This window comes from Schistocerca serialis, chromosome 1 (assembly GCF_023864345.2).
Source record: "Schistocerca serialis cubense isolate TAMUIC-IGC-003099 chromosome 1, iqSchSeri2.2, whole genome shotgun sequence".
NCBI classification, from domain to species: Eukaryota; Metazoa; Arthropoda; class Insecta; order Orthoptera; family Acrididae; genus Schistocerca; species Schistocerca serialis.
The window spans coordinates 35940121-35966513 of record NC_064638.1 but is presented as its reverse complement, the minus strand read 5'-3'; the positions used below and the strand labels follow the sequence as shown (position 1 = coordinate 35966513).

At 43.6% G+C, this 26393-nt stretch overlaps 1 protein-coding gene and 1 long non-coding RNA gene across 3 annotated transcripts in view; one reads left to right on the top strand and one right to left on the bottom strand.

Annotated features, from left to right (window-relative positions):
* The window catches only part of LOC126461210 (uncharacterized), a 168190-nt gene that overhangs the window by 64022 nt on the left and 77775 nt on the right, over window positions 1-26393 (top strand). For both annotated transcript variants that reach the window (XM_050095978.1, XM_050095979.1), the window contains 2 exons: window positions 7392-7494; window positions 7623-7750. In XM_050095978.1, the coding sequence (XP_049951935.1) occupies window positions 7392-7494; window positions 7623-7750 (231 nt within the window). The remainder of the gene's footprint in view (window positions 1-7391; window positions 7495-7622; window positions 7751-26393) is intronic.
* The window catches only part of LOC126461236 (uncharacterized), a 52989-nt gene that overhangs the window by 3227 nt on the left and 23369 nt on the right, over window positions 1-26393 (bottom strand). Inside the window, exon 2 of the long non-coding RNA XR_007585946.1 lies at window positions 14170-14322. This is a non-coding gene — a long non-coding RNA (uncharacterized LOC126461236). The remainder of the gene's footprint in view (window positions 1-14169; window positions 14323-26393) is intronic.

Below are 26393 nucleotides of genomic sequence, written 5' to 3'. Positions count from 1 at the left end.
TTGTTATCGGTTCTCTTAATACCAGGGCCGGTTCGAGAACATTTCTCGACACGAGTGGTTCATCATTTGTCGCCCCCTTCCTCCTACACTTTCACCATGTAAGTTTCCTCTACTCATTGTGATACGACGCTACCGCCCCTCTCATCCTGGCACTGCGCTCAAACCGCTTGCTGTTAATTGTGACACTCGTGGCGCCACAGCTTGGCGCAAGTGGCGGCTTATGTTGCTTGGGCTTAAAACAGGCGCTGCTACCGATGTCGCATTCGTTTCGTGACGTAGTGATGTGGCATATACGGGAAAATATAATATTTTTCACAACTCTTTTTTTCTTTTATTTTTTTTTTTTTTTTTTGGGTGGGGGTGGAGGGGAATGTGAAGGATTGTTCTGTACCGTGGCCCGAGGTGACCGTTCGATTGTGAATTGACGAGGCCAACGAATATGAATACAGTACGAAATCTCAGATGTCGCTACATATTGCTCAGTAGCATAATCCAAGGCCTAGACTAGGGTGAAAGAAGTATTGGAAGTTTCAGCTCATCCAAAATCTTCGGCCAAGATAAGACTTAATCGCGGGACGTTGCATTTTATAAGTAAGGTTCTTAACAACAAAGTATCCAGAATCGATTCGACATCCACTCTTATAGATTCAGTTCTGTCAATACTCCTCTCCTACATTCAAAACTTCACAAACGCTAGCATACTGTGCTGGCCTAGGACTTCTGGAAAGAAAAGTGTTACAGATAATTGGCTTCACTACAGGGTCATTTCAATCTAGAAAAGACACATTACCATTGCAACTGATAATACAAAACAAGTGTATTGTAAAGGAAAGTCAGTCCTACCAATATGGTGAATTGCCAGTTTCGAAAAGCCTGTGCCTTTCTAGTTTTCTGTCTATGCTACAATTCCAATTAAAAGTGGTACACAGTGGTAGGGTACACATGGCAAAGTTAGAGTTCTCAAAAAGCATGCCATGTGAGTAGTAGGGCAAGCAGTGTTCTACCCTACATTGCATTGTTTCCAGATTTGTTCAAGATGGCAGATCCTAGATGGAGGCTATGGATGTGGCAACATTGCAATGATGTCATGGTGGCAAGTTCAAATTTTGGTGGGAAAATAGGTCAATTGCGCTACTTCCACTAACCTCCCCCCTCCCCCCTCCACTCCCCCTCCTCACCCTGTCTCCCCTCCCTCTGCCATTTGGAAAATGGTGGGATAAGGACTCAATCTGTGCTGAGCTACTGGACAGGATGGATGCAAGTCTTTATTTTGCATGCATTGTTTATTTAAACAATTTGAATTATCATAGACAGTAGCTCCATCCAGTGTGTTCACCATGAGCTCCAGAGTCCAACTGACCTAGTTTGCAAGCTGCCACCATAGCGCACTGTCGTTCCTCTCCCTCTCCCCTCCCATGTCGTAATACAAGATGGTGGTCTGGAGAAAAATGGCAGAAAAGGACTCAGTCTGTATCTAGCTGCTGGACTGGAAGGACAGACATAATTGTATACTGTTTTCAACAGACGAGATGTCTGTACTGGAGGAGGAGGAGGAGTATATTAGCATCTGAGTACAGTGTTGATAGCATTGGTATTTGGTGAAGACGAATATGGGCTAAATTACGGTTCACAACTCATAGTGATAATTGCGTGTGCTGTAAATGTAGATCGATCGATAAAAGTCCCGTCCGTTAGTCTTCCGAAGTGTAAGATGCAAGATGTTCACTCCGGGGTCTCCGTGCCCCGCTGTTAGCGGCAAAGCACCAGACTCACTGCCCCGAGTCTCCATGCCGACTCACGCCACAGACAGGATGAACGCCGGCTTATGGCACGGTCACATGGTAGCCGCTAAGCATTTCCTGCTGCATTGTAAATACCCACTGCCTTCCTCATCCTTAACGTCCCCACCGAATGGATACCCTTTGTCATTGAACACTAATTGCTTCAGGAGTTATTACATCTGTTGTTGTGGAATATTGTCACATACTTAACTCGAAGATATCACACGAACTAAATGTACCATCGCACAAAGAGATTGAGCTTTGCAGGTCATGTGAGAATACTTCAACAATTACACGTTTCATTCTGAAGAATACCGCCACCGCCATACTTGAACGTCGAATCGAAGAGAAAAAGATAGCGATACAGTCGTGAAACCATCCCATAGACACTTCACATGCTTTTGTGGGAAGTACACTTGTTTTCGATCACGAACTGCTTCAGGTGTTACTAAATCCAACTGAATACGTCTGTAATACACTTAGAAAGACTGATGCACAGTAGTTTGCTTCAATATCGCGTTGTATACTGCCACACTCGAATATGGACTCTAGAAAGACCACGACACACTTGTGAAATTTCCCTGAGACACATCACATAGTTTTGGGGGAAACAGATCCCGAAGCTGATATCAGCTGCAAGATCTGGTTTTACATGTCAAAACGACGATACTGGGAAGCCGAAATAAATACCTGTGTAACTCTAAACACATGACGCTCAAGAGTTTTCGAGTTGTAGCTGCTTGTTTGAAGGCACTGCCAGAGAGAGAGAGAGAGAGAGAGAGAGAGAGAGAGAGAGAGAGAGAGAGAACTCTTTCTGAGTCCTACAGCTGCTGTGATGTTCACCACTTTTCTGAAATGCTGAGTGGTCTTACTTGTATTTGCTGCTGCTGGAACCAGAGACATTATTTTTTTCCTCACTTCTCAAGGCACTGTCTAAGCATAGGCGGGAAAATCAGAACAATTACGCAAACAGAATTCCAAGCACTGTCCTACAGATGAGAAAAATGGCTAGACTTTTTGGTGTTCTACAGCAGCTGGTTTGGTGATGCTATAAAGCTACAATGGCAGATAACAGACAGCATCCCGCCAGAGATGGAGGGCCTGTTTGAACCTGTCTTTGAACACTCAAACAAAAAAGATATCACATTACTGTCAGAACCTTCTGTAGATACCTTGCCCCCATCTTGTTTGAACCAGTCATTAGAGGCTCCCATGCCCCATACAAAGGATGTCTTGTGAATGAATGGAGCATTCTGATTGGCTCTTACTGAATTTACCCGACAAACTGCTGCTACTGCTGCTGGTGTGGGAGCACTTCTGTCATTTCCGAGATTTTCGGGGGCAAACCTATTTTATACAGATCGAAAAAGAAACGTACAGCAGCCATCTTTCACTGGCAGTTAAACTGTAAAAAAGTGATCTGTAGATAATGAAATATGGAAAGATACTTTCTCAGTTACACAGCTCTGTTACTGTTGAGGAAAGCTCAAACTTTTCAGCATGAAACCGAGCTATATCACAACATACCAAATTGATGTAGTAAACACACAGTTTATATCCTGCGCCATACAAAATCATTATTTCTGCATCCTGCATATAGCTATCGACCACCAGACACTTGTACACTGCGAAGACAGACAAATCCCAAATGAGAACATAAGCACGTACACTGTACGAGGTGCTATCCAAAATTTTTGGGACTGGCGCTGCCATCAGATGAAAACCTTACCTTTGGACTTGTGGTCACCATCACAGTGGAAGTAGTTCCCATCCGCATGTACACACCAGTCCCAGCGCTTCTGCCACTGGTCAAATGTTTTCTGGAAGTCCTGTTCTTTGAGGGTGTTTATCACCACCAGCAATGTTTCTTAAAATCCTCTGTAGTGTCGAACCGACGGCCTTTCAACTTGAGTTTCAGTTTTGGGAATAGCAAGGTGCCAAATCTGGCGAGTACAGTGGGTGGGGGTTCAACCGCCATGTTGTTTTTTGCCAAAAAGTTTCTGGTGAGCAAGGATGTGTGACAGGACGCATTGTCAGGGTGCAGCAGCCAGTTCACTTGATGCCAAAGTCGGGCAGTCGTCTCCACATTTTTTCATGGAGCCATCGCAAAACATCACAGTAGTATGCGGAATTCACTGTTTGGTTGGGTGGGATGAATTCTCTGTGCACAATTCCCTTGGTATCAAAGAAAACGATGATCTTGCTCTTTACTTCGCTGTCTCGCTGTCTTCCACTGGGACGATTGTTGCTTTGCCTTTGGGTCATAACCGTAAATCCAGCAAGGGTATCTGTAGCACTTTTCCCGAGGTTCGCACAGAGTTTGATACACACACACTGTTCTATTCACGGATCCATCGTAAAATCGGCACACACCAAATACAGAGTACTACAGAAATCACTATGGACACGCAACACTTCCTCCAAGCTGAATGCCACTCCGCACACTGACTCATCAGATATGCAGATCTCACCACCTGGCAGTGCAAAGATCTACCTCTCGTACTTTCTAGATGGCAGCACCAGTCCCAAAAATTTTGGATTGCACCTCGTGTATATTCCTGCAGCACTAGATATTTTCCGCAAGGTTGGGCAGTCATCCACCATAGTCCTCTATCATGAGGAAAGTGCCCCCGCACACATGCTGGCTCGACGTGCGACCAGAGCGCCCTCCATAGACACAAAGATGTTACTATTTCTTGCCCCGACCTGCTTGCTTTCTTCACCCATCTCCATACTCTGGGATTACAAGAACTATTGTATTTTCACATGGTTTGTCAGAATATCATACCACTTGCGAGATAGTTCTGGATATCAAGCACATAGCAGTACACTACCTATCGCTAGCACAGTATAGGCTAATTCGAACATCAAGACAGGAAATTATATTTCTAAAAACCTGAAACTTTAGCAAGGTGCAGCGATGTGGAACATGCTGCAAACCACTGAGTATCTAGAAACTTATCTCGTCTGTGAAGAGCTTTACGTGAAAACTCGAAAAAATAGAGGCAACTGGTAGTTATACTCGCGAATAGCTATGTCAATGATATAACAGATTCCAAATCTCCCTTGTCCTTTACAAAGTCAACAAAGGTGTTTGTCGAGTTAGAGAATCGGCAGACCTGTCTTCCACCCTTCCTCCATCATCTAGATGCACACAGCACACACCACAATCGATGTTGTCTAAACCAAATAAAGACGGGAAATCTGCAAAAGCAGTCAACCAAACAATTTATGTGTGAGGGAATGACGGTCCAGCACAAAGACACGTTCATATTGAATATTCTCAAATTTCTACAGAGAACACATGTGATCACGAGGGCTGTCCAACACATACTAAGTATTAGTTCGCTATTCAGCTCTCTGAAGGGGGACACGGTCAGGTCAGCTACATTGCTGTACCCCAGCTGGCCTCTCCATTCAGATGGCTCCTGCCGTAAGTTGGAAACGTGAATCGTTCCCACTACAGGCCACCGCCGCCACGTACAGCCACATAGATTTTATCTATGTACTTACAATTAAATATTACGATTTTAACCTCAATTGGACGACATTTGACAACGAACAAAGTGTCAGAAATACCCCCTCCTGACGACTGTGGCTCTGTAAATAGAAATATCTGTATCATTCTTATTAAATTTCCAAGTAAAAAGGAAACTTTCATTTCTTTTGCGGCTATCTCAGTTTTCCATGTCAAATCCATAACTTCCTTATGAAGGACATAGTCATTTTATTTACACATGTCGGAACACATACATAGTTTATAAGCCTGCTGCTGGCACGAATCTATCACACATTGCCTACGACTAAGTATCATACTTCACCAATAACTGAGTACTGATGATATGAAACGATACTGAGCGAAAATCCGAGATGGATGGACATGTCTCATTTGCTTTTCTTGCAAGTAGTAGCAGTGTGTCTTAGAGACATAATTCATTCATTCATTCATTGAGCATTCATTTTATCATATACAATGATATAGGAGTTGTCATGTTACATTATATGAGTTTGTAATTATACTGTAAATTAATAGCACAGGCCAACGGTGGTAAAACATATATAAATATATATCTCATGCAGCGTATAGTAGATAATAACAAAACAAACAATAATTAATTATTTACGGTGCATACTATTTCATACATTTGTTTTTCAGATATGACTTATCATTATCATTGATCACTCTAGTAGAGAATAATAGAACAAACAATAATTAATTAATTATAGTGAGTACAGGCAGACCATTTTCATACATTTGTTCAAATATGAATTATAATTATCATTGACCACTATGTTCTGAAAATCCACGTACTCTGTAAAATATAAAACTTTTCTATTTTTTTGATGCTGAAGAGAACAGCACTAAAAAGGATTTTGGGGTGATATATTGCACTTTTGTGATATTGGGCTGTTTTGTGTGTTTCTCTGTGGAAATCATTCCTGTGCCTTGTTGGGTAGCCATGGCACTCACTATCTAAGGAAGAAAATTGGGGGTGAGATTTGAAAAAGCAGATACTTTCGTAGATATATAAAGATGGAAGCGACATTATTTGAAATTCTTTGAAAATTTCCCTGCAGGGCTCTCTTGGTGCAGCCCCTTTCATTATTCTTAATGCTCGTTTTTGAATAATGAATGACTGGTTTGCCAGACTTGAATTACCCCAAAATAAGACACCATACCACAATAGACTATGGAGTCAATAGTGAAGGATTCCACAATTGTTATTCAAAATGTGACAAAGTTTCCCTGCTTGGACTTATTATTAGAGAAAGCTTAGCTTGAAACAATAACCTATGTGATATCCCTCCATTCGCCTGCAATCTGTTATTAGTCATATGACAACACTCACTTGCTGTGTAGTGCAATCTTTGTCTTGACCACCAGATTAAGGGTTTGGTCACAGCTAAATATTTGTGACAAGTAAGACTGTAAATATGATCTGCTCATTTCATTCACAGCAATTTAAGCTGTTCTCTTAGGTTCCTGCCTATCTACAAAGTCAGAAATCTTGACATATTCAGAAATATTTGTGACAAGTGAGAATGTAGGTGTCATTTAAGCTATGTGTGAGTTGATTGTGTGTGTGTGTGTGTGTGTGTGTGTTTTTGACAAAGGCCTTGTTGGCCAAAAGCTTATTGTGTGACAGTCTTTTTGTTGTGCCTATCTGCGAGTCAGCAACTATCCTTTTCATAATATTGTTACATTCCATCCTGGATTTTCCAATTTTTGATTTTTCCTATTTCTGAGAGATGAAGGAGTAGCAACAGTATTATTTCCATTGGCCGCTGAAATGGCTGTGATGGTAGTGCATTTAGTAACTGTTCTTAAGCAAGAGATTAGAGTTTGCACTCAAATACATTTTTGTTAATTAACTGACTTAATTCAATTACAAAGACTTGAGTGCTGGCTTTGAATCATAGTATGCATTATTAGCTACTTTAGTTGGTGCTTTTGTAGCCCATAAGTTAATATGTTCAGGTTTTTTACACATTTTCTGGAGAATATGGTTTGAGTGTATGTATCTATTATTGTGCTCATCAGTAACTGCTACATTTAACAGTGCACTTAATGCTTCTTTACCTGACTGAATTATATCTTTATACTTGCAGGATGGAAACCAAACTTTAATACAAAAATTGTGGTTATTGTTCCCAGAAAGTTTTCGTAATGTTTCTTATGTAGTGTTTACTCAGACTTGCAATGCATTTAAAGGTATGTTTATTGATTTTCTTAATATTATTTTGCCTCTTAATTTGCTGCAAGAAGTAATAATAATATATCTATAAAATCAAAGAAGTTTGTGTCTCATGAAAATAATTAGCTGTCCTTTCTTATTGCAGCGTTTTATAATTTTGGACGAACTGCAGCATGGTTGTTTTTTAGCACATCTATACTTCTTTTCATTCCTGTTATACTTGAGGTGGAAAGAGCTGAAATTGAAAATGAACAACGAAGACATCAAAATCAGGTAACCACGATCTGAGATATATAGGTTATTATTTTTTCAGCATCTTCAAGTTAAATATTATTCATGCTGTATTCAGTTGATTGTTATGTGGAATTTGTACCTTTAAAAAAAATGTTTCATGTTAATTCCAAGTGGGAGAAAATCAGAAGCATTTTGGAACAATGTCAGAAGCCTGCCACGGAGCAAGGATGTATGCCAAATCAGTGAAAAGGTTATATACTGGTCACACTATGTGCTGATCCTGACATATGCATCCAAACCCTGGGTTATGAAAGGAAGAGAGAAAAGCAAAGTACAAGCTAGGGAGATGAAATTCTTGAGGAACAGTATTGGAGCGACAAAGATAGACAGGTTAAGAAATGAGAGGATCAGAGTGTTAATGAACATAGAACCACTACAGGAAGAGATAGAGAAATCAAGGCTGAGATGGCATGGGCAGATAAGTGAATGAAGGAGAAGAGGATACCCAGGAGGTTATACGAGATGAAACTGGAATAAAAGAGACCAAGAGGAAGACTGAGAGACAGATGGCTGAAAGGAGTAGGGGAATGCATCCAGAAGAAAGGAAAAGACTAGACCAAGGTGAAGACAGAGAGATAGTGGCAAGAAAGAAGGTGATTGAGAGGCTTATGTTCCAAACAGAGTCGGCCAGAGGCTAGAAACTGTCCAAGATGATGATGAAGTTGTACAATGTTCTGTTCGAATACAGAAACAGAAATCTGTCTGAAATATGTATTCCAAAACCAGTTTCCCAAGAAAGAATGACAAAGTGTAAGCTCATTAAGATCACAGTTCATTCATTCATTTGTTTGTGCAAGCATTTGGTTATGTGAAAGAACATTCTGATATGTAGAACAAGTCAAGATATAAATTTAAAACTGCCATAAACTAATTCTGTAGGCTGTAATCGCAAATAACTGTTACTTAATGGCTATATTCAATTTGTGCTTATAAAGGCTACAAATGAACATAATACCAAGAGCCCAAAAAATTCAATATTTCAACAAAAGCTGCTGCTTCCACTTACTCAATCTTACCACATGTACGCTGATTATTTTAACTCCATGTCTGGGAGAGAGACATCACATTTTCTCTCCAGAATTTGCAACCTTAAAGTATTTGATAGTGGCTTTTAAGACATCTTTCTGGATACAGGATCCATCCATAATAGTAGATGATTAGGTGGTTGGACCACTGCTCAGCTGCATGTAACCCCTCCTCATATCCATGATACCAAATTTATTCTATACCTTGAGACTCCTGTTCTTGATCTATTAAGGGTTCTCCAAGTAGTATAGGGTCAGTACCACAGCTGATTTCTTCCCTTTGAGTGAAGCACTCTTTCTTAGGAGTACTTTGTTGCCACATCAAAACATGTCTAAAACTGGATCAGGCTTGACATCTAATAATAATGTTCAACATAAAAAACTTTTCCTATATTTAAGGCAGGATGCTGATGATGTATAGTAGTACCACAAATCAGTAAACACTTCTGGGCTAAGTTGCCGTGGTCGATCTGTAGAACTTCTTCTCCCTGACGTTTCATTCTCAAGTACGGAGAACATCTTCCGAGGTGAGTCGACGACTGGCTGCTAGGAGCTGGGGCCGCCACTTATATGGGATGAGTACCACAAATGTTTTGGGTTTTCAATTTGCTTGTTCCATTCCGTTCCTCCCAGCACTCTAATGTTATGGATGGAGATGCAACACCGACCAAAGAGTAGATTTTTGGGACTGGGGTTGATCTAAGGCACTCTGTAACTAAGTGGGCTGACTCATTTAAGGCTATGTTCACGTACATGCTATGGACTGACACTCCAAACTGGTGTCCCCTACTCTCCCACAAAAAAAGATCCCAACACAGTTTACCAGAGAAGGTTGGGATTTGCTCCCCACACAGAATTTGTCAGATTTCCCAAGATGTTGTTTCTGCAGCTGATTTTTCCTTTCAAACCCTCACTGTGTGCTCTAAAATATTGGGTGCAATCCGGACTAATTCTCAGATAGTATGCAATGCCTCAGTGATGGGTTTCTGATCTTCTCCACCTAGTTTTCAGTTTTCACATACTTCAGTCTTTACAGGAATGAGCTTGAGGTTTTTCAGGTCATAATATTTCCTGCCTTGGTCTTAGTGAGCTTGCCCTGGAATGATCTTTTAATTTGTACTTGAAATCCTAGGCTGTATCATCCTCTCGAAGTCTATCTGTAGGTGGCACAAAAGAGAGAACCAGTGAAAATTCCTTGGATCTGTAGATTCTTTCCCCAGCTTGAAAGTAATTAAGACCCACACTTTTCCTTACAGTTTAGGTATGTGGGCAGATTCAGAACATTAATTAATAAATTTAACCAACCACTTTAGAGTCTCTGGTCCAAAATGCGTTGGCTGCTTTAGAGTCTCTGTTCCAAAATGCTTTGGCTGCTTTGTTCTTATATCATCTGTCCTGCAGCTCTGATACTTTTCGTTTGTTTTGCAGCCCTTACCAACACTGTTGCTGTGCAAAGCAACCTCAAAAAGTTATTTTCTTCCATGTATTGTGGTAATTTTTATAAAGTAATAGCAGGGATGGCTGGGTGTGTGGATGGTTGTTTGCTGGCTAAAGATGGATGCAGATGTGCAGCAGGAGGAGGCCCTGATGAAGGTCCAGTAACTTCTTTAGTATTTCTTTGTTAATTTATTCAGCTTGAGCACAGATTCAGCTGCACCCTTCATCTCTGGCACATTGTAGCAGCAGGCAAGGTAGATGCAGGAAGCAGTTGACACATGCTGCTCAGATAGTGGTGCACTGAGCTGGTGTAGTCAGTATACTGGGTTGAATTGACAGTGTTGGCCCAGCATCACATGTGGCTGTTATAACCAGTTATATCTCACAGTTCCACAGTTTACTAACACAAACTGATACAAATAATTCTGCCACCAAGTGCCAAGTGTTAGGTAAACACTTTATGAAAATAATATAAATTGATGGTGGTTATAGCAATGGCCAGGAAGTGCAAGTGGAATGTGGAATTCGGGAAGAAATCACAATTTCATTGACATACTAAACCTAGTGAATGTTGAAGTTCAAGTTGCAGTATAGCAGCTAAATTCTATGTCCATAGTGCAGCCAAGCCAACATCGAGCAACAGATACATCAGTCCAAGAGATGAAACAGTCCACTGCAGCATAGTACTTCTGAGTTGTGGAGTAGAACATAGTACGATGAGAACTGGCTTGTAGACATTGGTGTCATTGTTAAATAAGGCTCCATAGTAATGGAGCTGGTGTCTGGGGTCACTGTATGTTCAGGGTGGCCAATCACTGTGTGTTCTGAGTGTCCAAGTGTGTGCACAAAGGTGGACTGCAATGCTAGCAGTGGGCTGTGCATGGAGAAGAGCTGCCAATGATGAGTTCTCGGCCATGCATAATGGAGTGTGCCACTGCTCAGTGTGGAGATTTAATAGTGGTGGATACCACAATGTCTGCCTGCAGCATGAGTAGCTGGTGGTGTTGACAGGCATTGTAATAGGTTGCTATGATGCCCAGAGGCTGGCTCAGAACTCTTGCTGGACAACAGCAGTGAGCAGCTGGTGGGCTATGGCAATGGCGAGCGGTGTTGTAGAAGTGACAGAAGAATGTTGGGTGTTAGGGCATGGGCAGTCAGGCAGAGGCCTGTGGATCACAGCCCAGTGGTGACATAGTTACGGTGAAGACTCCAAGGCTGTGGCCAACACGTTGAGTGCAGCTATGTTTTCCTGATGGTTGAATCATGATGAACTGGCTTGGGTGAGTTTTGAATGCTGCTTCTCCCCCTGGCTTCACGGTGGTGGTTGCATTATCTGGAGCAGAGGCAATGATCGGCTACTATAAGCAGCAGTGGCTCAGGCTATACTACTTCCTGGAGACTGAACTGGTGTCGGCATGTGTGGTATGTTGATGCAGGAGCAGTCACTTCTGCTGATCATGCAGTTCAATGATCAGCACTGGCTGATCTCTTGGATCAATCTTCCATTCCAAATTCTGCTATATTTTTAGTCCCTTACAATCTTTCTTTCCTAAGAAAAAAATCCACTCCCAGATTTCCATTGAAATTTTTGCTGCAACGTAGGTACTAATTCATTTACATGTATTTGCATTTTACATTTCATTACAATATTGCAGTGGCTGTGTTGTTAAGAAGGCCAGTGTAATGTTTCTTCAGACATGCATGCATGTTGAAAGGAACAAGCACTGTTGTGAATACAGCCCTTATGAAATGTATGAAATATATTTGCAGTTGCAAATAATACAGGCATACATCATCTGTATAAGGGAATGATGACAATGAAAATTTGTGCTGGACTGGGACTCGAATGTGGATTTCCCGCTTTACATGAGCAGTCATCTTAACTGCTTTGGCTATTGGTGCACAACTCACAGCCAGTCACAAATTTCCATATATTGTCATTTCTGCATTACAATCTATACTTGTACATGCATTACATAATTCCCATACAGGATAGGATATTTTTATTGAAAGTCACTGCCTGTTATTGGTGGGTAAATATGATATTGCAGTGCCTCTGTTGTTAACAAGAACAATGCATGCATGCATGTCTGAAGGAGCATGCATTGCTGTGACTACAGCCATTATGATATACATTGATGGAAAAAAATTGGAGCATCAAGAAGGCATTGTGCAACATACATGAAAGTTGGCAGGGTGTTTCTATGACTGAAAGATGATTTCTATTCATTTCATGCTTGTCACACGAAAGTGGCATTAGTAGCACCACTGTGAGGATGCAGATCAGGTTTGCTATAAATACACGCTGTAACAGTTATGAGCCTTGGTTACCTTTGAGATTGGGCATGGTGAGTTGTTATTAGTCAAGAATGCATTTAAAGTGACAAAGACACTGTTATTAACATCTCAGTGAGTTTGAATGAGGTTGTCTAATAGGACTACAATAAGCTGGATTTTCCTTTTGCAATATTACAGCAAGGCTTGACAGGAATGCAGCCACTGTACATGACTGCTGGCAGCTGTGATCACCAGAATCTGGTCACAAGAAGACTGGATTCCAGACAGATGTGTGGCATTACCAAGAGGGAATACCATTGTGTTCAGCATATGGCTGTGGCACATCATACTGCATCTGCAGCAGCAATTTGAGCATCAGTTGGCACCACAGTGGCACAATGAACTGTTGCAAATTGGTTACTTCAAGGACAGTTCTGAGCTAGATGTCCTGTAGCATGCATTCACTGAAACCAAACCACTGCCATCTACAACTTCAGTGGTGTCAAGCAAGAGCTCATTGGAGGGTAGGGTAGACGTCTTGTTTTCTGATGACAGCTGGTTCTGCCTCGGTGCCAGTGATAACCATTTGTTGGTTAGGAGGAGGCCAGTTGAGGACCTGCAACAAATCTGTCAGCATACTAGATGCACTGGTCTGGGGTGCAATTTTGTATGACAGCAGGAGCATTCTCGTGGTTATCTCATGCACCCTGACTGCAAATTTGTATGTCAGTGGTGATTTGAACTGTTGTGCTGCCATTCATCAACAACATTCTGAGGGGTTTTTCCTATAGGATAACTTTTGCTGACATACCGCTGCTGTCACCCAACATTCTCTACATAGTGCTAACATGTTGCCTTGGCCTCCTTGACCACCAGATCTGTCTCCAGTTGAGTACATACGAGACATCTTCGGATAACAACTCCAGAGTGTTATCCACAGACAGTGTTAACCATCCCTGCATTGACCAATGAAGTATAGCAGGCATGGAAGCGCCATCCCACAAAGTGACATCTGGCACCTCTACAACACAATGCTTGAATTTAATCTTCTGGCAGTTACACCAATTACTGATATACCAGCATTTCACATTTGCAATGGCTTATCTTGCACTTTCATTATCTTGCAATGTTAATCATTTGAGAATGTTATCTAGACATATGTATTGCGGAAATTTCATTACTGTACATTAATTATTTTTTGGTACTGTGATTTTTTTCTGCCAGTGTATCTCTTACATTTTTAACTTCATCATGCCATCACTTGGTCCATTTTCACTGTTTACAGTTCTTTCAACCTTACTAGCACTTCACTTCACACAGAGAGTTCACAATTAATTCTGTTCCTCATTGATGAGCAGCTTTTGGCTCCACTATGAGGGAGGGAACAGGTATGATGATGGCTTCCTAGCTCTATGATTTGATTTGTTCCTTATGTTTTCCTCCTCATATCATCTTCTGTATGAGGATGGCTTCCTAGCTCTATGATATGATTTGCTCCTTATGTTTTCCTCCTCATACCATCTTCTACAAGTTAATGTTAATTGCTTACTGCCTATCACTAACAATATCAAGTAGAATACCATGTACTAAGGGCTAAACACTTACTTAACCTGTGGGGATCTAATCTGACTTATGTGAACAGAATGGTTTGTGCACTACCGTATTGTTCGACGATACTGGCCTCTGTGAACTCTGTGGTTTGCTCAATGTCCTTTTTGTGACGGCTCCCAAACCCGAGGTCCTCAGCGGTACTTTTGGGGCAGCCACCACAAATTGTATAAAGCGTGGGTAGTGACCAGGACGTAGTTATGTCTGTTGGCCAAAAAATAATTAATGACAAGAATTGCGCCAGCTAGGATGAAGAGATAACTTATCTTTATTTCTGACGAAACGTGCACCAGCAATACAAGTCCAAGTAATATCCAAGAGTAATCCGTGTACTGAGCCTAGTCAAATACAATAGCAAATATCACACTGCAATGGCTCCACTATAAACTCCACGAAAGGCTAGCAATAGACAATCGACAATAGACAATAGACTGTCCATCTCAGGGCCAGCGCTCCTCCTTATATGCAAAAGGCAGAGGGCGCTGCGGACCTGAGCTCAGCCATGGCGCAACCTCTTCTGTCGGCGGTAATTCCCTGAGACACCGACAGCCGTGACAAGAACTGTGGCCAGCGATGTCACGGTCAGGGCGTACGTGCACGAGTTGGTTGGTTGGGTCCATGGATACAACAGTCCTTTTTTTATATTTTAGCTATTAGGAAAAAAATATTTACAACAGTAGGGGATCCATGGTAACCGTGCTTTGGTCTTTGTCTGAAGACATTGTGACTGGGGAATCTATCCGAATGCCTATAGCTCGTTACTCTTGCTATAGAGATTTATCCAATTATTAACACTGACCCAGCTACAGGTGTTATAATAGCCCCAACTGTACTGTACAATAATCCTACAATTTTCCCACCTACATCCCATTTCACATCTGTGTGGTATCTCAGCACTTTGCTGTTTTGAAACAATGCCACATGATGTGGAGACAGTAAAACCTAACCAAGAAATAATTTTGCAAGTCTTTATTCTTGTTCTAACTTATCAGCACTGTGCCATCGCTTAAACCTATCTTAATGAACTAAGTAGTAACTGTTAACTATTTCTCCTGAAGTCACATTTATCGAGATGACATCTCCCAGTATTCTTGAAATGGCCAGAACTTTAACCTGTCAGTACATGCAGGTGGTCTGTCAGACCAAGGAGAATGTTTTCACATTAATGCGATTTCTGAAAGTTGTTTCCAAGAAGCTATCTTCTCAGTACCTTTAAGTGAATGTAATAGGAGTCGTTTGGTATGGTGTATCTGGTATTTCAACAATAGCACTTCCGGTTAGCTCACAACAAAGAGGTCTAGGGTCTCACAGGCCAGCCACATGCACTGGTGCCCGTTTATTGTTAGCTCCGCCAAGGTTATTCATGTGCGCACATATTTGCGGTATCTGCTTAGTTTAGTGGTAGAACAGATTTTTTCGTGCTTTGTACCTTATTCAGTGTGTTGTAAGCATTGTAACTGCATCATGGCTTGTTCTTATGAGGCACAGGAGGAGAGAATTAGGAACTTGATTCAAGAAGTAATGGCTGAAAGTGACGCTGGTGATACTGAAAATGGAGAAATCGACTTTGAAGAAATCCAGGACCCAGAGTGGAAAAGTGATTGTGGCACTGAACAAAAAATGTCGGGTGATGAATCAGAAGACAGTGATTGTGGTGCTGACTGTGATTTGTTTGTCAGTAAAGATGGAACAGTATGGAACTCACGTGCTCTGCCAAAGAACTCCCGCACACGTTGTCATAACATCATAACTCATTTACCAAGTGTGAAAGGTGCTGCGAAAAGTGCTGCAAACCCTCTACAGTGCTGGGAACTGTTTTTTTATGAAAACATTGTACACATACTCGTTGACTGCACTAATAGGTACATTCAAAGTATCCAGGGAAACTTTTCAAGGAAAAGAGATGCACAACAAACTAATAAAGCTGAAATAAAGGCCTTATTGGGATTATTGTACTACACTGGTGTAATGCATGCCCATCGACTAAGTCTACAAGATTTGTGGTGAACAGATGGCACAGGAGTTGGAATATTTCATCTCACAATGGGCATAAATAGATTTCGTTTTCTGCTTCGATGCCTCAGATTTGACGATAAACAAACGAGAATGGAATGGGAGAAAACAGATCATATGGCGGCAATAAGACAGGTGTTCAGTCTAACTGTTGAAAACTTTCAGAAGGCTTATACAGTTTCTGAATACATGACAGATGATGAAAAACTAGAAGCATTCCATGGAAGATGCAGATTCCGACAGTACATGCCAAATAAGCCAAACAAGTATGGAGTAAAGATTTTTGCAGCAGGGATGCCAGAATGTTTTACACATTCAACATGGAGGTGTATGTTGGACAACAGCTTGAAGGCCCTTACAGATAGGACAACAGACCAGCTGAACTTGTTCAGAGACTTTGCCAACCTATCCTGAATACAGGCCGCAACATAACTTGTGACAATTATTTTACAAGTTACGAGCTTGCAAACACATTGATTATGAAGGAGACGACCATTGTTGGTACCCTGAGGAAGAACAAGAGTCCCAAGGGGATTTATTAACACTAAAAACCGACAAGAAAAGTTATCTGTGTTTGGGTTTCAGAAAAATTGCACCTTAGCCTCTTATGTGCCAAAACGAAATAGAGTGGTATTACTACTGCCAATGATGCATCACAATGGAAATATTGACAAAAATACATGGAATGATAAAAAACCCAGAAATTATCGCTTTCTATAACCTTACTAAGGGTGGAGTTGATGTTGTAGACGGAATGAGTGCAACATATAATGTAGCTAGGAACACAAGAAGATGGCCAATGGTTGTTTTTTATAGCATCATGAACACAGCTGCGATAATTGCTGCTATTATTTTCAACTCAAATCAGAAAGAACAACTGAGAAGAAGAGAGTTTTTGAGGCAGCTTTCTTTTGCGCTTCTCATGATCATCTTCAGCAAAGAGTAATGTCAAAAATATTGCCAAGGAAGATAACTGAGAGAATTGGAGAGCTTTGCAGTGTGAAAATTTCTGATGTGGAATCAACTGCGACTTCACAAGGACGGTGTGTGGACTGCAGAAGCAAAAACAGAAAATCAAAATATATTTGTAAGAACTGCAAGAAAAAATTTGCCTTGAACATTCTGTTACTATGTGCCAAGACTTTATTGACAAAATATCTGGTTGAATACATGCATTATTTTGATAAAAGCTAAATTTTATGTATATCCATTTGTGTAAATATTTTTGATCAAAATATTAAATTTATCCCTTAAATATATTTACTAAACTGATTTTTAATGGTATTACTTCATTTAATAATGCTTCCCTCCATAATATACATCTAAATGCAAATTCAGAAAGTTAGAAACTGCAAGGGTCTGTGAGACCAACTGTGTGTACTGCCGTGCTGTTTCCAGGTGTGTGCACCGCCGGATTAAATCTTATGTGATGCCTGTCTTTAATCATTAGTATACATGCTACTCTTATTATTTTCACTGGTCCCAGAATATCTACTCCACAGAGTTTATATTTAAAATAAAAATATTATAGCTATTCTAGCCTATCATTACAAAAAATTACCAAAGTTTTTGGATTCCCATGGTTTCCCACACTTGAGCCAGGAGCTCACTTGGCCTTGTTGACATAATACCCTTTCTGTCAACATACCTAACAAATACAGAATGCAACTCAGTGCATGGAACAGACTGCCAAGGTAAACTGCACTGTGTGCAGTTAACAGTTTGATCCTCAGTCCCCTAGTGAACATGACAATGGTATCTAACCCTGACATTGTGGGAAAAATAGAGAAACATCAAACCCAAGGATGTAGGGAATATGACGATTGAAACTTAAAAACCAGGCTGCTACTTACATGTCTTGCGGTCTCAGACAGTTCTTCAATGCTCTGTCTTCCATCCATTCACTTCTCTTCTCCCTTCAGAAAGCTGCTGCTGTGGAGCCATGGAACCACCTACTTTCCTCTGGCTGTTCATCTTCATCTCTAGGAATTTCACTCCTTACACCCCCCTCCCCTCTGGGCATTCTCTCATAATATTCCCGCATTGTAGCACAGGCAAGATAGACACAGTGAGTGGTTAACACATACTGCTTGAGTGGTGGTGCACTGAGTGGGTGTAGTCAGTACACTGGGCTGAATCGACAGTGTTGTCCCAGCACCACATGTGGCCCTCTGTGGCACGAGTGGCTGGTGGTGAGGACAGGCATTGTGATAGGCCACAGTGCTGGCCAGAGGTTTAATTGAGAACAATTGGCGCTAGAGCTGCGGTGGACAGCCAGTAGACTCTGGCAGTGGCAACTGGTCGCATAGAGAGGACGGCAGAGTGCTGGCTGCCAAGGCATGGCTAACCAGACGGAGGCCCGTAGATCACAGCCCAGTGGCAGTAGTGACAGCGGAATCGTAGTTAGGGTGCGGACTCCAAAGCTATGGTTGACACTGACTGGGTATAGCTATGATATCCAGCTGATCGAACCATGATGAGCTACTTTGGATGGATTTAAATGCTGCTGCTCCTTGCTGCATCATGATAGAGACTGCATTAGTATGTCATGCAAGACAGTAATCTGGAACAGAGGCAATGACCAGTTGTCATAACTGGTAGGAGGTTGGGCCGATATCTCATGGAGTTTGGCACAGTACTGACGGGCATGGTCTGATGACACAGGTAGTACAGTTCAATAACCAGCACCTACTAACTCTGACTGTGACTCTGTCTTCTTCTCCAAGTTCTGCCATAGTTTCAGTCCCTTACAATTTTGTAATTTGTGATTTCTCCTCTGTTTTACTGTTCTTAAGTAGTTGATAAGCTGTTTCATTTGCCATTATTAAGATGAATTCCTCTGGTTTTATTATAGGATCATTGCTTGTGACTTTTAATTACTTCCCAAGACTTTCTACTTTTTGAGCTGTATCTAGATCAGTTAAAAGATTTGACAGTTCTGCCTTTTACAGAACGTGTCATCAGCTCATCATGTACCTGAATAGGATTTTCAGCTTGTGGGTGTCTTTTATATTTATCTTGGTAGATTTTCAGTAGGCTTGAAGCAGAGATGTATGGTATCACCGCTTACAGTCATTAACGTGCAGCGAACCGGCTTCATTGCCGTACCCACACACTATGTTCAGTAGAGAGGCTTGGTGACGGAAATGACTAGAGCAGTTTTGATCATGACATATTTATTCTTCCCAAGTCTTACACTAAATTACAAATACAATTCATCACTAATGCCCGTCTCGATCACCAATCCTGGAGAGTATACACTCCAGTGATGAGCAGTGGCATGACCGCATGGACAAAAGCTGCATCTCCAAATGTTCAGCTTCTGGCGTGCGCGGAGATGCCGTGATGTCCGCAAAAGAGAGAATGGCACTGCTGAACAGAAGGGTGCACACCATGAAATGAATGACTGCATTTAAGATCGTGCGTGTGCATTTGCGGGGGAGTCACATTAACTCAATGCATGTGGTCAGCAGTGGGAGGCGTGTGTCACGTTGCGTTGACCAGCTGGCACTGTCTGCGAATAGGTGGTGATTGTTCTGTGGTGTGTTTAAAGTTCACACGCTGCATGATGACAGTGTGGCAGCACTGGCAGGGGTCAGTCAGCATTGGAAGGGAGGGTGGCAGGCCACGACATCAGCGCGCTAGACCTGCGAGCGTGCGGTGGGCATGTTCTTACGTGGTTGGCTAGTGACAGCGGCAGCAGGCACTGACCAATGCATGATGAAGGCGCATGCTTCAGGTCATTTGAAGTCACTGACATATTAATTACAACACGAGTATTCACAAGAGCTACAATATAAGTTCACTATTTACATTGTTCAGAGTGGTGTCGAGAGTCGCAAGTCCAAGTGTTCATACATTGCACTGTTCCACAACTTCGCTGAGTGATTCAGTCGTGGGAACACAGTGCAGCACTTGAACTGACCTCAACCCTCGAGACAACGGAGGTCCAAAGAATATGTGCGAGTGCGGTACCGTCAGGACTTGAACGCGGGTCCAGGAGCTGCTACGGGGAAGCCAGGTGGTGTGGAGTGTGATGTCCAGAGCTCGACAGCAAAGTGAATATGGTAAACTGGCACAGATGCTGATCTGGCCTCAATGCCTGACGCGGTGGAGACACAGGGACACGAACGCGGGTCCAGGAGCTGTGACGGTCATGGAAGGCACTGTCCGGGGCTCGACTGGAGTTACTGTCCGAAGGTGCGGGCATTTGGAGGCTGGGTCTCTACAGAGGACAGTGGCTTGTGGACACTGAATTCTGACGGTGTTCAGTGGCTCGGGTGCATGTTTGCTGTTTCGGGTGGCGCGGCACACTGGCGACGCAGCACGGCCATTTGAATCGGACGCAGCAGCCGGCACGCGTGTTGTAGTCCACTGGCGGCTGTGGTGGGGTGACCAGTGCGACTGTGGTGGGTGCTGTCGGGGTCTCCATGCTGGCGGCCCAGGTGGGGTGGTGGGGTCCACATGTGGCGGCACGATGACAGCAGACTGCAGCTGTGTGTCACCGGCAGCCACGGGCGCAGGCTCCTTCTGACCTCTGGCAGAGGGAGTGTCATCTGTAATCAGATCTTCTGCTGGCTTGGAGAAATGTGTGGTTTCTGGAGCAGGCAAGGCGTAAGCTGGCTTGATGTGGTCGATTGACAATGTAGAGTGGGAGTGCCTCTGGCCATGAGGTGTTGTGGCAAGTTAGAGCGGCTTTCAGAGTTCTGTGCAGCTGTTCAACCATGCCATTTGATGCCGGAAGGTAGCTTGTTGTCCTGTGTAACCGGATGCCACACAGTCAGGTGATGTGCGTGAATAACACGCAGTCAAACTGGAGTCTGTGGTCAGTTGTCACGTGACTGGGACATCCAAAGGGTGCCACCCAGCTGTCGATGAATGGGGTGGCGACTGTCTCGGTGGTGATGTCCACAACGGGTGTTGTTTCTGGTCAACGAGTGAAGTGGTCCATCACAGTTAAGAGATACCGCTTGCCTCGAGAGAGAGGAAGTGGGCCGACGAGGTCCGTGTGAACGTGCGCAAATCGACGTGTCGCGTCAGGGAAGGTGCCCACGGGTGCATGGGTGTACCTCCCGGCCTCAGTGCGCTGACATGCCGTGCAAGTGCATGCCCATTCACGCCAGTCCTTCCAAGGCCCGGGCCAGACGAAATGCATAGCCACAAGTGTCGCAAAGGTATTGGTGCTGGCGTGTGACAGTCTTTGGGCACTGTCAAAGGCACTGCCCCGGAATTTCTCTGGAAGGAACGGTCGGTGAGTGCCGGACGAGATGTCACACCGTATCTTCCGGGCAGAGCCGGGGACAGGCACCAGCTCCAGTTGCAGGCCACTGGAAGTGTCGTGACGAAAGTGATGCAGTTCTTCATCACTCTCCTATAGTTGGTTGACGTCCTCAAAGTTGACAGGGGGTGAGATAACGGCACACGCTCGACACGAACAATTGGCGACGATATTGTCTATCCCCAAAATATGTCAGATGTCTGTTGTGAATTGTGACACGTACTGTAATTGCTGGAGTTGGCACGGTGAACACTTGTTCTGGAACGCATGAGTAATCGGTTTGTGGTCGGTGAAAATGAGGAACTGTCGGGCTTCTACAGATGGTCAGAAGTATTTCACAACTGCAAACACTGCAAGCAACTCTCAGTCATAAGCACTCCGAGTGCATTGCGATTCAGATAGCTTTTTAGAGGAAAAACCGAGAGGCTGCCAGCTCCCGCCAACGCACTGTTGTAATGCTGCACCGATGGTGGCCTGGCTGGCGTCCACGACCACAGCCAAGTCCGCGTCATGGACTGGGTGCGCGAGCAGCGTCACTTCTGCGAGATTCTGTTTTAAGTCTGTGAAGCTCTGCTCCATTGCATCTGTCCAACACACAGGGGCTTTTCCCTTTGAGGTACGACCATGTAACGCCTTAGTCAACGGCTGTTGCATGGCGGCACAGTTGGGCAGGTGTCAGTGATAAAAGTTCAACATGCCGAGGTGTCAAGTCTGGGCAGCATTCCGAAGATCGAAAGTCATAAACGGGCTTTTGAAAAGCCCAAAGGGCATTACGATAGCTGTTTTTTCAATGTCTTCAAGCACCATTGGAATTTGGGTGTACGCGTTTGTGCAATGTATCTTGCTGAACACCGCACAGCCCGCCAAAGCGTAACTGAACTCTTGAAGGTGTGGGACTGGGTATTGGTCCGTCACTGTTCACGAATTAAGGGCACAATTGTCACCAAATGGGCACCCCAAATTGTCTTTTTTTTTTGTACTAAATGTAACGCTGATGACCGTGGGCCGCTCGATGGTCGAACGATGCCTTGCTGCAGCACGGCCTCGAACTCTGCCTTTGCTGCTGCAAGTCTATCAGGCATGAGTCGACACGGGCAACACAATGTTGGGGGTCTGGGTGCGGTTATTATGTGGTCCACCATCAAATGTTTAACGTCTCTCAGTGTGCCGGCTGGGTGGGTGCGATTGGGGAATTTTTCAAGCATGTCAGTGTAAGGTCTGGGACACTTCACAGGTTTAACACTGTAGAATGCAGCCTGCCGGTGCTGTCCCGCTATCTTTAAATTTGTGTCACATCGATAAGCTGGCCATTTGCGATGTTGGCTAGCAGCCCGTAATGGCCGAGAAGGTCTGCACCCAGGATTGGCTCATTGGCAGTGGCCACAATAAAAGTCCATGAGAATTTAGTGGCTTAGGGCTAGATCTAAATTGCAGCTGTGTGTGCTGTAAGTTTTAATAGCTGAATTGTGAGTGCCTCGACCCACCTGCAGTCTCATAACATAGAATAGGGGAATATCGAAAGGTCCAAACCCGTGTCAAGGTACCTCATGCTTGCACCCCATTCTGTGACAAACAGATGCTTCAATATCATACTGCAGCCAGGTGCGCCTAGGTCTGGCTGCAGCCGGCATTTGGGTGCGAGCAAGGAACGCAGCACCTGGTTGCTTTGTTGCCGAAACAGGCGTGGTACCGGCAGTTGCCACTTTGTGCGTGCTCTGACGTCTGCGGGGTACCGTTGGAGTGGTTGTTGCTGTATTGCTGGCTGCACGAGCCACGCTGCCAGTAGCCTATTCTGCTGCCGCTGTGATGCGTGCTGCCCTCTTACTGCAAGTGCACCAACTGGGCGACTTGTGTGGAGAGAGCTGCCACCTGTGTGGCCAAGTTTTGCACTAGCTGCTGCAGGTCAGCATCCAATGCTGGCGTGGGAGGCGTATGCCACCACGGAGGTGGGGGGATGGTGTCGTAAGCTGCCACAGCAATGGTGCTAGGCACCGTTGTCAGCACACGTGCACCCGGTCGGCTAAGTTAGCGAAGGTGTCCAGCTGCATCTCCATCTGTGCTGCTATCTCTGCCTGCAACTGAGCTGAGAAGCTGCACACCCAGATAGTGCGTAACAGCAAATCTGCCACCGTGTCGGACTGTGTGAGGCTCTGCAAGTGGCCCAGGAGCTGTGAGGGCCTCTGGTGGCCACATTCCTCTTGCCACAGCAGTTGGCGCACTCGTTGTTCTTTGGACTGGATCAGCTCTTCCTTGAGCCATTTGTAGGCTGACTGCATTGGCAGGGTGATGATTATATCCCACACTTCAGCCGCATAGTTCTGGTCGAGCTGGCTCACCACGTGTCCAAATTTTGCCAGTCACAGGTTACATGGTTGCCCATAAAGACCGCCTCCACTTGGCTGAACCACATTACAGGGTCGCGGGGACAAAAGGGAGGCAGCCTGATCAATGCCTATCCAGTGCTTGTGGGCACTCTGGTGATTGTAGGAGGTGTCATTGTGGTGGGGATTTGAGTGCCAAAATTGTCGTGGGCTGTCTGTGGCTGCTCAGCATCCATGCGTGTAGTCCGTGTTTGTAGCTCACTCTCCAGTCCCTTGTTGTGTGCAAGCAGGTCTTCAACAGTCTTTTGCAACTCTCCTAATGTTGTCATCTTAGCTTAGAGTCAAGTCCTCACACAAGGGGAAACACACAATGAAAATAACATGACAAATGAAAACACACAAAAAAGAATAAAACTAGTCAGTTCATGAAAGGAACATACTCGCACAAAAACAACACAAAAAAAAGAGTTTGTTAAAAAAAACGTATTATACCACAACGGAGCACTGTTTGGATGCGGGCATGTACGTGCCAGCCTGCTTGCGGTTCCAAGTCACTTGTACCAACGAACATTCGTCACCACATGTTTTTAGCCTTGGATCACGTAGGGGTCACCAGTGAAGCAGAGATGTGTGGTATCACTGCTTACAGTCATTGATGTGCAGTGAACCAGCTTTATTGCTGTACCCATGCACGATGTTCAAGGGAGAGGCTTGGTGACAGAAACAACTAGAGTATTTTTGGTCATGACAAATTTATTCTTCACAAGTCTTACACTAAATTACAAATGCAATTCACCACTAATGCCCGTCTGTACAGGCGCGTTGCACTGGTGGTATGGGTCTGTCACTGATCCCAGAGGGTGTACACTCCAGTGATGAGCCGTGATGCGACCGCATGGACTGAGCAAGACAAAAGCTGTCACCGAATGTTCAGCTCCTGGCACAACAGGAGGCGCCATGATGTCCGCGAAAGAGAGAGAGGGTGCACACCGTGAAACGGGCAACTGCACTTAAGATCACGTGTGCGCGTTTGCGGGGGAGTCGTGTTAACTTGACGCACATGGTCAGCAGCGGGAGAAGTAAGAAATGTGTGTTGTGTTGTGTTGACCAGTTCACACTGTCTGCCTGCTTTTGTCCCGTGTGGTCTGGTGCATGATGCACCATTGCCAAAATCCGGCATAACGGTACAGCTGCACTTGTGAATGCCAGGCGTCGCTTACTTGTGTTGGCTGTGCCATAGTTCAGCCCTTCGCACATTTGAACAGTGTGGCCGCCACAGCCTAACTGTGTCTTGGTTGAGACCAAACATGTATTGTTCTGCATCCACAAGTATGTGTTTCCAAGACATCTTTTATTATAAGAGTTACAAAATCCGTATATGATTTTGGAGTCAATTTAAGTTTTGCAACTTCATTGCTCAATTCCACTGATAAAATTTTCCAGACCACCTTTCTGAAGGTGAATTACCATTTAAAGGGGACTTCTCGGCTGATAATTCCAAGTACTGTACACATTATGATATTATGCTGTGTTTTTGGTGTTGGTTTTCTCGACTGTTTTCACCTCATGTTGAGCTGCTAGTGAACTGAAAAACTGTCAGGGTGCTAACCCTTGTTCCATTACCCTTGAGGAAAGCATTTTGTTTCCTCTACAATGTCTCCTGGTGGTTGAAGGGTTTGCCATTCTCTTGATGTCAGTGTTGCCCATGGTGTGCCTGACTGCCGATTAATTTATGAGTAATCTGCAAGGAGGCTCCTTCAGTGTACCACATCTATACCAAAATGGATGCATATTTACAATGAGCATCATTGGTTTATATGCTACATAAGAAAATATTAAATCTTAGAATCAATATAATTGTGTAATTGCCTGTGAACAGAAATTCTTTTCCCTGTTATACTATTGTTTCTCTTCCATAGTGTTATATTCACCAAACTAAGTAATCTCTGCTTTTTTCACCAGTTTCATGTTCCTTAACCTTATATTTCAACACCTAAACTTTCACAAACATGCTCTTGCTGCAGACAAACAACAGCTCCACATACTTTTCCTCCAGTCCTACTTAATCTTTGGTATAGTCCCCAAAGGCTTCAGATTACTATTTTCCCCCTCTGGCTGCACTACCTCTTTCCACCAGTCCCTTCTTAAATTCCATACTGATCATTTCTTAGCTCTTACCCATCCTGTAGTTGACATATACATTGTGTCAATCAATATCACTCTCAACATCTTCTGTCTATGCTCAAAATCCTCATCTTTGAGCCCCTGCAACTGCTAGCACCACAGTCTAAATTTGAATAAAATGTTTCTCACTTACTTGTTTGTCAAATAGCTCAAAATTGATGTCTTCCTCCTCCTAGTGATCACCCATCCAAGCTCACCAGAACTAAAATCAAAATCCAACACCTCACTGCTCTGGTTCCCTTTTAATCCTCAATCACTGTTCTAGAGCCCTCACTGATTGTGAGACATCTGTTTTTTCTAAAGGACTTCAGCCTCAAACTCAGATTCAGTCACTCTGCCTTACTGCAAGATCCCCTCTTATTCAGCCTTAATCTCAATTGCAAGAACCATTTCAGCACCTTCTTCCAATCACACCAACAGATTTCAACTGAAATCCCAAAGGAACCCTTGTCTTCAAGCATTCCAGAAATTCCTCAAGC